Here is a 14078-nt window from a genome sequence, read left to right as displayed (position 1 = left end):
GAAAGATGCACAGGTGTCAGAAGGACACACAAAGCTTGCAGACTGCAAAGCAGGGGGCTGCCTTGAGTTACATGTAACAGCTGAAACAAAGAAGAGCTGACTAAACGGAACGTGTCTAGAGCCATTTGTTTCTGAGAATTCCAAAGAGAGTAAATTAAATCTGAGTTTTGAAAGTTGAAGGGAGGCATCTGCTTGTGCTGTGAAGGGGCACCCCAGCTAGATGAAGAGCTGTGTTCAGGCGAGGGGAGAGCAGGCCTGGCTGGGGCAGAGCAGCAGCGTCTGTAGGGTGGAGCAGGGGCCCTGGTGCTGCCAGCTCAGCAGGAGGCAGGCAGGCAGGAATGGGAAACAGGGGTCTTTGTGCTTCAGGTTGAGGAGTTTCAAATGTCTCCTCCAGGCTGGGGACCGCTCACAAAGACTGGCTAGGGGAAATGAGATAGAAAACCCTAAATACCAAAATCACACGTCAACACAAATATCATGTGTGCATTCAGATATTGCCTTATATTGTGTAGACATAGCATGTAGAATATTATTATATAGACAACACTGTATTGGGTTTTTCTTTCTTAGTCACAGATATCTCAAAGCTATTTCACATTAAGTAGTAATTACCTATGTCCTGCTCTCCCCTCGCCTGAACACAGCTCCTCATCTAACCCCTTGTGCTGTGCCCCTTCACAGCACAAGCAGATGCCTCCCTTCAACTTCAAGACTCAGATTTAATTTACTCTCTTTGGAATTATCAGAAACAATTGACTCTAGACATGTTCCATTTAGTCAGCTCTTCTTTGTTCCAGCTGTTACATGTAACTCAAGGTCACCTATGCTTCACTGGTGTCTGACCTTTGTACTTTGTCCTTCTGACACCAGGCTTGACCAGCCTGAGACAACTTCCCCCACTGTGGACAGGCTCCCTCGGTCAGCACCCAGGCTTACGGATAAGGTTAGGGTTAGGATAATATTGAAAATCTATAACAACAAATATGGCAAATAAATATTAATATACAAACATAAATTTTAAGATATTATTCTTTTTTTCTAAATTAGCAAAATTATATGACAAACTACTTCCCCATTGATGCAAGTTGCCATACAATTGTTCTTGTAAATGTTGTTCTAATGATTCCAGTCTCTACACCATGAAGTCAGTCCCTGATTAAGTTTCTGTACCCAGGTCATGTGAGGCCACAGCTCCACCCAGAACTGGCTTCAGTTAAAGCCTTGGAAACCAGCAAGTCTGGATGAGAGTCCAAGTCAGAAGAAACAGTCCCGAACTCTTCCTTCCTCTGGACAATCTGAAACTATTTCCCTGTGACCTGCCTTCACCCCCACTCATGCATGAATAAAAAGCTTTGATATTTTTTCCCTTGGTGACAGTTCCAAAAAAACGAGCTACAACAGGTACTGAAATGGGTGGAGAAATTCCCGACTGCAAGTCCTCGCTGGCTCTGGGGAACAAAGGCCATATTCGTGGTCTACGACCCTGACTACATGAAGGTGGTTCTCGGCAGGTCAGGTGAGAGCAAATCTTCTTCCCAGTGGGAGTCCCTCCTGCCAAAAGAGTACCTGACCCAGGGTCTCTGAATTTCAGCAGCCTGCAGTCAGTCTTCAAAACTGACCTTCTTCCAACCATCTCCAGTGCACAAGCCAGCCTAAGGCCATTTTTTTTTCCACAAGGGCAACCACATTTATTGGGGGTAGAGGATCAAGGGGGGCCATATTAGAGATTATTTATCATATCCCTCCAGGCCTAGAGGAAATGTCACTAGCCCTGGGGTTACTAAAATAACCATCTGTCCTTGGTAAATAGTCCTTCTTAAACTCTCCTACAATATCTCAGTTTTCTAGGATCCTGACTTACACATTATACTTAAAGTTGTTTCATATACCTAAGATATTTCTTCCTAAAAATATTTTTATTTTTTTTTAGTTTATAATTTTAGTTTATAATTTTTTGTCTTTTACATCGTTGTGTGTTCCTTGTAAAATTCCCACCACCAGTTCACCTGTGAACCATCACCATAATTCCATGTTCTCTTCTGTCCCCTGTTTTGATCCCTTTTCCTCCCGCTCCCTCACAGAATGTCTCTTATTTATGGTTGCCTGCTGGTTTTGCTTTATTATTTTTTTTTCCTGATCCTTTATTTGGTTCCCCTATATTCCTCCTATAAGTGAAACCATTCGATATATTTCTTTTTCCTTCTGGCTTACTTCACTGAGCATGATCCCTTCAAGCTCCATCCATGTTGCTGCAAATGGCATGAGTTTATCTTTTTGATTGGTGGGTAGTATTCCATTGTATATTTATACCACATCTTCTTGATCTAGTCATCTATTTTGGGGCATTTGGGTTGTTTCTATAGTTTGTCTATTGTGAATAGTACTGCAATAAACATAGGGGTGCAGGTATCTTTTTTAATCAATTTTTTTGTGTCCTTTGGGTAGATTCCTAGGAGTGTTTTGCTGGGTCATATGGTAGTTTCATTTTTAGTAGTTTGAGGAACCTCCACACAGCTTTCCATAGTGGTTGGACCAGTTTGCATTCCCACCAGTGCAAGAGAGTTCCTTTTTCTTCACATCCTCGCCAACATTTGTTGTTGCCTGTGTTTTACATGTGTGCCATTCTTTTTTTTTTTTCCCTATTCTTACTGATGTGAGGTGGTATCTCAGTGTGCTTTTGATTTGCATTTCCCTGATTATAAGTGATGTTGAACATTTTTAAATGTTGATTTGCATTTCCTCTTTGGAGAAGTGTCTTTTTAGCTTTTCTGCCTGTTTTTTGATTGGATCGTTTACTTTGATTTTGTTGAGTCATGTGAGCTCTTTGTAGATTTTTGTGATGAATCCCTTATCAGTTTGTGTGCAAAAAATTTTCTCCCAATCAGTAGGGTGTCTCTTTGTTTGGGTTAGTGTCTCTTTTGATGTATAGAGATTTTTAGTTTGATGAAATCCCAGTTGTTTATCTTTTCTTTCACTTTCTTTGCTTTGGGAGATGTGTTATTAAAGATGTTACTGAGATGTATGTCGGGTAGTGTTTTGCCTATACTTTCTTCTATATATTTTATGGTTTCAGGTCTTACATTCGGGTCTTTTATCCATTTTGAGTTGATTTTTGTGCATGGTATGAGGTAGTAGTCTCGTTTCATTCTTTTGCAAGTAGCAGGCCAGTTTTCCCAGCACCATTTATTGAATAAACTGTCCTTGTTCCATTGCATATTCTTTGATTCTTTGTCAAAGATTAGTTGTCCATAAATATGTGGGTTTATTTCTGGGTTTTCTATTCAGTTCCATTGGTCTATGTGTCTGTTTTTGTTCCAGTACCACAGTGTTTTAATTATTATGTCTTTGCAGTATAGTTTGAAAACAGGAAGTGTGATACCACCATTCTCCTTCTTTTTTAGGAGAACTTTGGCTATTTGAGGTTTTTTATGGTTCTATATGCATTTAATCAATATTTGTTCTATTTCTTTGAAGAATGTCATTGAAATTTTTATCAGAATAGCATTGAATCTGTAAATTGCTTTTGGTAGGGTGGCCATTTTGATAATGTTAATTCTTCAATCCATGAGCAAGCGATGTCTTTCCATTTCTTTGTGTCTTCTATTTCTTTTAACAATGTCTTATGGTTTTCTTTATTTAGGTCCTGCATCTCTTTTGTTAGGTTTATTCCCAAGTATTTTTTTTTTTTTGGTTTCAATTATAAAAGGGATGGTTTTCTTAATTTCTTTTTCAGATTGATTGTTTGCATATAGGAAAGCTAATGATTTTTGTGTGTTGATTTTGTATCCTGCTGCTTTACAAACTGATCTATACTTTTGATTAGTTTTTATAGAGTTTTTAGGATTCTCTATGTATATTATCGTACCATCTGAAAATAGTGATAGTTTTACTTCTTCTTTCCTTACTTGGATTCCTTGTATGTCTTTCTCTTGTCTTATTGCTCTGACTAGTATGTCCAGTATTATATTGAAAGGCAGTGGTGATAGTTGACATCCTTGCCTTTTTCCAGATCTTAAGGGAAAGGCTTTCAGCTTTTCGCTATTGAGGAAAACATTGGCTGTGGCTTTGTCATACATGGCTTTTATTATGTTAAAGTATGTTTCTTCTATCCTGAGGATTTCCAGAGCCTTCATCATAAATGGATGTTGAACTTTGTCAAATGTTTTCTCAGCATCTACTGATATGATCATATAGTTTTTCTTTTTGTTGATGTGTTGGATTACATTAATTGATTTTTGGATGTTGAACCATCCTAAGACCATGATATTGAAGTGATTGCTTAAAAAGCTCTGAGGGGACAACTATCTATATTTATTTTTTTCTTCTTCAACTAAATTATCATGATTCTAGTGGATATTTTCTGGACATAAAAGAATGGTTCCCATACACAGTGACTTTGGTTTTGGCACCATTAAGTGTCACCTGTCCTAGGTCATGGGATGGTTAAGCACCACAAATTGTAAAAATTCCACCTCATTCTTTAGATTAAATTCAGAGCCTATTATTTTCAATTCACCGATCAGATCATGTAATGGTGAGCTGATGCTGGGAGTTGAGCCTGGCATCCAAAGCCTAGTGACTCTCAGGAGAGAGTCAAGAAGGGAGGCAGGTGAAAGTGTCTTGGGCCAAGGCCAGCTGACAATCCTCAGGAAGGGATGGAGCAGATTGTCTGACCATGGCTTCTCCTGGGTCACCATTCATCTGGTCCTCTATAGTTTATTGTCTTACCATTCCTTCCTTTCAGATCCCAAAGCTCACGGTACCTACAGATTGCTGGCTCCCTGGATTGGTGAGTACAACAACTGGGACTGAGATCCATTTGCCAGATAGGTCTGCCAAGAACTATCCGTTTGGCACAGAGAACAGCATGTGGCCAGTTCCATGTCAGCACCTTTGCGTCTGAATCAAGGCTCATTTTCAAAGAAACCATCGCCCCTTCCCACTGGGGCTGAGGGCCTCCTACACAGATTCCTCCCTCACTTCTCAGCCCTCTCCAGCCTCTCAACCCCACTTTCATTCACCTGCTTCTGTGACCTGCCCCCTGACCCTTCTACCTTTATCTCACAGCTTCTTAACCACATTCCAAATGCTAGTCACTTTGTTAGAATCACTTTCTGGAAATGCACTGGGCTGTCCTGTCTTTCTGCATGAAGTACTTCTTGTGATATACTAGTTTCCCCCCAAATTATGGCCAGTGTCCTCTCTGATGCTGTCTAACTCCCCAGCCCCACCAGCCCAATATCCCCATCCTTCTCTGGTGCAGGGTACGGTCTGCTCCTGCTGAACGGGCAGCCGTGGTTCCAGCACCGGCGGATGCTGACCCCAGCCTTCCACTATGACATCCTGAAGCCCTACGTGGGGTTCATGGCCGACTCTGCGCGAGTGATGCTTGTAAGTCTGTCCTATCTCCAGGCCATCCACACAGCACAACGCAGACTCCACCCTCACACATACGCCCATACACAGGCACCCAGAGGACAGTCTCAGGACACGCTCCCTAACTAGCTAGGGCAGCAAGTGCTGGGGCCAGCCTGCATCCACACTGGCTCAACCCCAACCAGAAAGAGAGCCACAGTGGAAAGCAGGTCCTTCTCCCACATCTACATCCCCAACCACACAGACAGGAGTGTCCATCCCCTGAGCTGCAGGACATGCTCACCTTGGCTGGCCCTGGCCCACGTGGGCAGCCTCCATACAGGGCGCACATCCCAGAATGCTGAGCCTCTGGAGCTGGCCTGGTACTCGGAGCTCCTCCAAGGACTCCAGTGAGGGAGTGGAAGCCCCACTCCCTGAGGAGACAGAGACCATCTGCATCTAGTGCTGCTCCTGCCCCCGCCTCACCTCCCTCAGGACTCGACTCCTCACCAGCCTCTGCTCAACTAACATTTCATGACAAAAGGAACTGATGTTCCTCATGTCCCTGTTTAGGAGCCCCATGACAGGCCTTAGCTTACTCTTGCCTTGCCTTATTTGTTTGGACTCTGCATGGTCAGGTCACGGTCAGTACTCACGTCAGATAATATTCCCCTTTGTCTTGAAGAAAGGAGTTTTCTGATATACAAAATGTATTATATTTATAGCTTGGTCTTTAACTTTATTCCAAAGTCAGAAAATAATGGGAAATCATGTTTAATTATCTAATGAACTGAATAGTCATCACATTAAAATATTTACATTTAAAATGTGTTTAGGGCCTCCCCTGGTGGCGCAATGGTTGAGCGCTAAGCTGCGAGGCTGCCTGCGGCCTCTGCATCGCCGGTTCATTCCCTGGCCGCCTGTGAGGGTCCCAACAACAACAACAAAAAAAGTGTTTAAAAAAATTTTTGCTTGGGCCTCCCAGGTGGCGCAGCGGTTGAGCACTGGGTTGCGAGGCTGCCCGCGGCCTCTGTGGCGCCGGTTCAATCCCCGGCTGCTCCCCGGCCACCGGAGGAGGGTCCCGCATGGCTCGCAGACCTCTCCTGCCGCCCGCTGCTCCCCTCAGCAGTGTACTTTGATCCTTCTGCCTGCTCTGCTCCTCACTCTGGCTCTGGTGAATTCTCTCACCCTCCCGCGCTTCTGACTGTACCCAGTGCATGTATAAACAAACAAAACAAATAAATAAATAAAAAAAAACATGCCTCTATAAAAAAAAAAAAAAATCCCTTTAAAAAAAAAAAATTTTTGCTTTACAAAGTGAGGAAGTCCCTGTGAACATTTGGAGACTGGGAGAGCCCAGCCCCACAGCAGAGGCCTCTGTGCAGTGAAGGAGGTTCCATGTCCCCTGCCCCACAGGACAAATGGCAGCAGCTCAGTGGCCAGAACCCACGTGTGGAGGTCTTCGAGTACGTCTCCTTGATGACCCTGGACAGCATCATGAAGTCTGCCTTCAGCCACCAGGGCAGCGTGCAGACAGACAGGTCAGTGGGGATCCTCCAATGTGGGTCCTTATTCTTACCAGCTGGTGTGGCCTCCGCTGACAGGCAGGCAGTTTGGGCAACGTGGGTCCACATGGCACAAAAAGCGAGATTCTAATGCTTGGGACAGTCCAGGGGTAAATTCCAACACAGACCAAATCTTCATTCTCCCAGACCCTGATCCCTGGACAGGGAGCAGCTCGTTCCCCTTGTAAGATCCAGAGTGACAAAGCTGTACACAGAAATGACATGTATCTCTGTCACTGGTCCCATTGGCTGAACACTCCCCCTAGAGCCCATCCCCCTCCAGGTGAGAAGCCCGCTCCTCTCCAGTCTCTTCTGCCTCCTGGCCCTCAGGAGCTCCCAGTCCTACATCCAGGCCATTGAAGACATAAAGAACCTGTTTTTTTCCCGAGTGAGGAATGCTTTCCACCAGAACGACACCATCTACAGCATGACCCCTTCAGGCCGCAGGTACCTCCGGGCCTGCCAAGTGGCCCATGAGCACACAGGTTGGTTCCAGCTGCTGGGCTTCCCCCTCCTTCATCAGTCTCATCCAAGGGCCTGGACCTAACCCTTTAGCCAGGACCAGGCCTGATGCCCCTTAGGTTTGGGACACACCCAGGATGGGTACTTTCTTTGGTGCCATTAGGGAACTGAGAATTTAGGGGGCTAAACTATGTCACCACACTCGTGATGGTTGATCTCTCCCAGAACATTCAATAGCCTCTATTGGGGGTGCTTTTGAGGGAAGGCTGAACCTGCAATCAATTGGTTACTGCATTCACCCTGACATGCACACTCAACCACACACTGATCCTGACCACCTGCACCAGGTGGCAGCTGGGGGCAGAGGGAGCTACTCTGGGCTGCTGTATCTGGACTCAAGCCCCCTCACCTCTGCCTGGAAACCACTGTTCTGCACAGACCAAGTGATCCGGCAGAGGAAGGCTCACCTGCAGAAGGAGGGTGAACTGGAAAAGATCAGCAAGAAGAGGCACTTGGATTTCCTGGACATCCTGCTCCGTGCCAGAGTGAGTGTGTGTAGGAGAGGTCTAGGCTTTGCCCAGATGCCCCCAGGAAGGAGCAAGCCCCCCAGTGTCACCTGGCCTTCCCCAGATGGAGAATGGGGACAGCTTGTCCGACGCGGACCTCCGGGCAGAAGTGGACACGTTCATGTTCGAGGGGCACGACACCACGGCCAGCGGCATCTCCTGGATCCTCTATGCGCTGGCCACCCACCCTGAGCACCAGCAGAGGTGCAGGGAGGAGCTGCAGGGCCTCCTGGGGGATGGCACCTCCCTCAGCTGGTGAGTGCTCCAGAGGCAGCAGGGCCCTGCCCACTGAGGAGAGAGTCCCTGTGTCCCTGGGCTATGCCCCACCCTCAGGGTGCACTTCCTTTCAGGGACCACCTGGACCAGATGCCCTACACCACCATGTGCATCAAGGAGGCGCTGAGACTCTACCCACCAGTGCCGGGTATTAGCAGGGAACTCAGCAAGCCGGTCACCTTCCCTGATGGACGCTCCTTACCTGAGGGTGAGATGGGGCCACACCACTCCCTCAGCAAACCCTGGAGCCATAGAGAAGATAAATGTAGATATTCTGCCTTCCCACAGTCTTGTTTACCAGTAAGAATATCAATGGGACTTAGTTGAGGAGGAGATGTATGACATAAGTGCACAGCTGTTGTCTTGGCAAAAACTCAGTCCTCAAATTCTAGTCTCTGAAACTGGTCTTGTAAATGTTCATTTAAATTATAATTTTGATATGATAGGAGTGACTGAAATTTATTAGCAACTAGGAAGAAGTGGTCCCCTCCTTTGGACCCCAGGCAGATTGGGAGGTCAAGGGGTCCTCACACATGAGCCCATGGTCCAGGCTCTGAGCAGACATAGATGAGGCTGAGAACCAGACCTGTAGCACGTGCTGGCCGTGGATCCCTCATCCCCTAAGGCTCTGGTGCCTCATCTGAGCCATGGATGAGAGGACTTCTGGAGGGTGACTGTGGGAACTGAACTTTACTGCAAAGTCCCCAAATGCTCACGGAGGGGAGTGATAATTGTGAGCTGTTGCTTAAGTTGCTGCCTCAGGGAAGCGTCCAGTTCTCTGCAGCTTCCCCTCCTGGACTCAGTCTCCTGACTGCACACGTGCTGTGCCATGTCCATCCACTGCTCTGCCACGGGATCGTTTCACTCACATCATGGCCGTCCAGGCTCTGGGCTTTTGCTCATGCATGTGCCTCCTCCGGGAGGAGGACCAGGGCACCCCAGGGTGTCCTCACACTTCTCTCCTCCCTGCCCCACAGGAATCACTGTGTCACTCTCCATTTATGGGCTGCACCACAACCCCAATGTGTGGCCAAACCCTGAGGTATGTGGGCAGGCAGGGGTGTGGGGGCCTCTACTGACCAAAGCTTTTCTGACTCCCACTGGAGACCACACCCTGGTCAGGGGAGGAGGTGCTGCCCATATGCCTGAGCCTGTTAAACTGTCTCCGCAGGTGTTTGACCCATCCCGGTTTGCTCCTGGCACTGCTCGGCACAGCCATGCTTTCCTGCCCTTCTCTGGAGGGTCCAGGTGAGGCAGCCTGTCCCTGGGGGCATGGAAGGTCTCAGGTGATGTCACTACGTGACCTACCTGTCAGGAATGGCATAGGAGGGTCTGACTGGGCCCTGGGTCACGTGTAGAGAGAGGGCTGGCAAGGAGACAGAAGTATCCAAGTGGGGAGAAAATGGGATGGCAAAAGGACATCCTTGCAGTAGAACCAGAAGCTACAGAATGGTTCACTGAGGGACTGGGTGAGGAGGAGCAGGTAGATGGCATGACAGGTTGCAGTTCACTAAGCATTTGACCTCAGTTCCTGCACACCATCTGACTTCTTACACAACCCCATCCTGTCTACACTCTTACATCAGGGCTCCCTTGAGTCCTCTTAGATGTTGGGGGATTGAGAGTCAGCTCTTCCCATCCCCGTTCATGCCTCCTATTGTGAAGCCAGGCCCTGCTGTGGAGGGTGAGCAATCTGGTCATGAATTGCTTTAGTGGTTCAGTTGACTTGACTGTGACTTAGAGCACTGACCGCCCCGACAGCATCTCAGGTGCCAAGAGCACAGGTGGGACGGAGGGTCATGCCTAGAGGAGGGGCAGCCTTTGTCAGGAGAGAGTGTGACCCCCCACATGCGTAGAATGTGTGTGACACTAAGGATGAGGTTGGGGCTAGGTCTTATGAAGGGGGACTGTGAACGCCCATTTCCAGGCCAGCACTCAGAGGCCAATTCTCCTCAACTCAGAGTTGGTTGGAGTTCCTGTCTCATTTTGTTTTCCATCCTCACCCAGAAACTGCATTGGGAAGCAGTTTGCTATGAATGAGATGAAGGTGGCCGTAGCCCTGACTCTGCTCCACTTTAAGCTGGCGCCAGATCCCTCCAGGGTCCCCGTTCCAAATGCAAAAGTTGTGTTGATGTCAGCGAATGGAATCCACCTGCGCCTCACGAAGCTTCAGTAACCCAGTGGACGTGGACCAACTCTGAGGGCTTCCCGTCAGCCATCCCATCTTGCTGGCTCTACTGTCAGATTCTGACTTCCTCCCTGCTTGTTGCAGATGTCCTGTTTGCTGTCCACCTGTCTCCACCCTCCTCTGTCTTAATCTCTCACTCCGACATGCTGTCTGTACTTCAGCTTGTCAGACCTCTCCCTGGATTTTTTCCTTTCTGTCCTATTATCTGAACCTCTCATAGTTTCCTCCTGCTCCTTAACAATTTGTCACAAACTTAGTGGCTTACAACAACACACCTTTATAATCTTAACACTAAGGAATCAGTAGTTGGAAATAGGTTACACTTGGCCTCAGCTAGGTGTTGTGGGGGTTCTCAGGGAAAATATCTTTCTTTCTTTTCCAATTTCTATCTTAATGTCTTTCAGTGATTGGATTAGCTGCTCCCATATTACCAAGGAAATCTGATTCTCTTAAGTCAACTGAATGGAGATGTTAGCCATCTCCAAATACAAGCATCTAGAACATTCGTTAACTGAGTAACTGGCTCCACACCCCATGCAATTGACACATAAAACTGAACTCCACAGTCCCCCTTGTGACCTGGCTTCCACACACTTTCCCTTCAAGTCCACCTCGTCTACAAATAAGGCCTTTAATACAGTCCCACGAATGCCAAGTGTCTGCGCATCTGGAAATGCACAGAACTTCCTGGAGACAGTGACACGCTGGAGAACGTCCCCCAGCTCCCTGGCCCTGCACAGTGGACGCTCTTCTTAACACAGCATGTTCCATGTGAAGGGGTTACAGAGGGTCTAAAATTCTCACACACAAACACACATGCATGTAACCAAAACAACCTCCCGAGTGAAATGAGGGATACCATGCAGATAATTAGAGTCCTTGTTTCTGCAACTGGTCATATGGCCACAGATGAATTTATAACTACCTTCCTCTACCTCCATTCCATGCTTACTTTGTCCTCAAAGCACCTCAGGTTTTGTGGTTCTTGACTGTTGAAGGGCCAAGTCCATCACTCTGCCCCCAGATTGGGTCATGGCATTTTTCATGAACTTTAATGTCAGGGCACAGAGCACTCAGTGAAGTCCTCAGGTAACTCCTGTACTCCCCACTCTTCATCAGCTTGTTTGGGGAGGAAGCTACCATTCACCTTGATTATCTGGATCAACTCAGTGCAGCCACAGCTTTTGATTCAAAGGCATGAACCCTAAGTGGGCAGGTGGAAGTTGGACTTACACTTCAATGAGTCATCGTTGTGTCTCCTGGTGGAATCATTCCTGCCTTTGGAACTAGAGCTACTGGTCTACGGACAGCATGAGGTTGTTTTACCAGCCGTAAAAATATTCCTAACCAGTAGGTATAAAAGTGATCAGTGGGTATAATAGGGAATGGTCCCACTCCCTCTTCCATTTGTGATTTTTTGGACTTGTGAATTCTGGCTGTGGAAGAAATAGCACTAAATACAGTAATGCATCACTTAAAGACAAAGATATTCATGACTGTGAAGGTATCACACATTGCACTTGGATTAGTCTTGATGGCCTGGCATGCTGCCATGGGATGCTCAGTACAGCCTAAGGGACAAGGTCATTTATTGACATATGACTGTCATTGACCAAAATGAAGTGACCAACACATGACTGCATTGAACATTGATATAGAGCATAGAATCCTTCCACAGAATCTTGTCTCAGTCCTGCAAGGTATCACCACCAAGCTGGTGCTGTATACCCAACCAATCCTGAAGTCATTTCTCTGGTTCTGGAATGTATATTGGGATATATATATATATATATATTGCAACTGGCAAAGAAGACTTAGAAGATTGGAGGTTTGATGTTTCCAAATTATTGGGATCTTCTCAAATAACCCAATTTCCATTTTCTCACTCCTTTATGTCCCAATCAATGTTCTCACTTAACAGACACATTCTGCAATATTTGGAATTCTGTTTGCTTTGTGATTCACACAATGACAGAATGATATTTTGTGCCTAATTTTCAGAATCTTAGCCCAATCTTAGTTTGGTGGCTATGGGACATAATGGTTATTTTCAGGGAACAAACAGAATCATACGGGGCATATATTTATGGTTTGAGGAAAATTGAATTTTTAATCTCACTCTCTTTTACCCCATTCTTAAATGCAACTAGGAGCAGGTGGTTGTTTCATTGTATTCTCAGTTTGACTGAAATTCTCTGAAGTATCAAATATGTGGTAATCAGAATCTTTTCCTTAATTATTTGATTAGTAGTGTATACAATGGTGATGTTCTGGGCATCTCTATTTGCACATCATGCCCTGGCTTATTAGTGTCTTTTTTTTTTTTTTTAACCCGGGCATAGAGTTTTCACTGCCTTTCCAATAAGTGATTTAGAGAACCAATACCAGAACAGAGAGCCAATGCAGAAAATCCATTGTTAGAGATATTCTTGATACCAAAAAAAAGCTATATTTTCAGGATTTTACCAGATAGAAGAACCAATAGAAGAAATGCTTTCCAGGGAAAAAGATGATCCTGCAGGTAAAAGTTCCTGATCCGTATTGTCCCAGGTAGCTCAGAGCTCAGGTGCCTACTCTTCCCCACTCAACACTGAGGTTAGGATGATCACATGAAGGCCAGACAGTCCATTTGATAGAATAACTGACTGAGCCAGGACAGGGGAGAGGGACAAGGCAGGGAGTCTCCTAGTCACTCATCTCCAAAAATCAGAGTGGGAAGACAGGTGTCTACACACAGGTCCACTGCAGGAACAAATCAGAGACTTTGGGGCATTAGGATCTGCAGGAAAAAGAGAAGAAATCAGGTCATGTGAGGACTGGGAGATTCCTGGAAGAGGTGTGTTGATCAATAGGATGGGGACCTCAGCGGCCCAGACCAAGGGTGCAGACCTAGGTGCCCTGATTTCTTGCTCAAGAAGCCACTCTCTCTCCTAAGAGTCTCTCACTGGCATCATATCAGCACAGATCAGCACACATCTCACAGCACTGGCATCATACCCGGATCATAGATAGTCAGGAAGTCAAGGCAGACATAGGAGAACCAAAGGGTGTGGGACACCATGTTATCCAGGCTCCCTGCTTGCTGGGTCTGAGGTGGAGACAAGCCGGGTACTTCAGGAAGCCCGCATCACTGGTCCAACCACAAGAGTTTAGGCAGAGAAGGCACGTTGCCTGAGGAGGCCCTTGGAGCTTCCTTTTCTCCTCCTGCACTTCTCCCTGAGCCAGACCTGGTCAAACATCTCTAGAATCAGTCCTCTTACCTGCCCATGGCTACTGCTTTTAGTCCAAGTCACCCTGTTATTGTATCTGTGTCAGCTCAACAACCCAAAACCAATTAACCTGCTTCTACTTGGTACCAGCCAGTGACTCTATCTGAACTGGAGACAAAAAAATCCTTCAATAGTTTAAAGCTTTTTCTTTAGGAAGATAACACTAGGCTGCTATGCAATACAGAAATCACCTCCATTTCACTACTCTTCATTCGACAATTTTTATTTTAATTGTGCAGTCTGTCAAGCTTTCAGCTTGACACACATGGAGATACACAAGGCCCTGCCTTTCATTCTTTGGTAGAAAAATGATAATAAACAAGTGAAAAAAAAAATAGGAAGGGAATCTGAATAGACACTCTTTTTTTGTTTGTTTGTTTGTTTGCACCCACAACCA

General features: G+C 46.2%; 1 protein-coding gene across 1 annotated transcript in view; it reads left to right on the top strand.

Moving 5' to 3' along the window:
- LOC311176651 (uncharacterized protein) overlaps nt 1-14078 on the top strand; it is a gene marked incomplete at both ends in the record, with an annotated part of 33706 nt that overhangs the window by 2284 nt on the left and 17344 nt on the right. Inside the window, 11 exons of the mRNA XM_084242305.1 lie at nt 1378-1516; nt 4745-4789; nt 5264-5391; nt 6772-6896; nt 7251-7405; nt 7821-7927; nt 8013-8203; nt 8299-8432; nt 9202-9266; nt 9396-9472; nt 10232-10396. Of these exons, the coding sequence (XP_084098431.1) occupies nt 1378-1516; nt 4745-4789; nt 5264-5391; nt 6772-6896; nt 7251-7405; nt 7821-7927; nt 8013-8203; nt 8299-8432; nt 9202-9266; nt 9396-9472; nt 10232-10396 (1331 nt within the window). The remainder of the gene's footprint in view (nt 1-1377; nt 1517-4744; nt 4790-5263; nt 5392-6771; nt 6897-7250; nt 7406-7820; nt 7928-8012; nt 8204-8298; nt 8433-9201; nt 9267-9395; nt 9473-10231; nt 10397-14078) is intronic.

Source organism: Talpa europaea (genome assembly GCF_964194135.1).
Source record: "Talpa europaea genome assembly, chromosome: 9".
Taxonomy (NCBI): Eukaryota; Metazoa; Chordata; class Mammalia; order Eulipotyphla; family Talpidae; genus Talpa; species Talpa europaea.
This window is presented reverse-complemented; position numbering and strand designations above follow the sequence as displayed.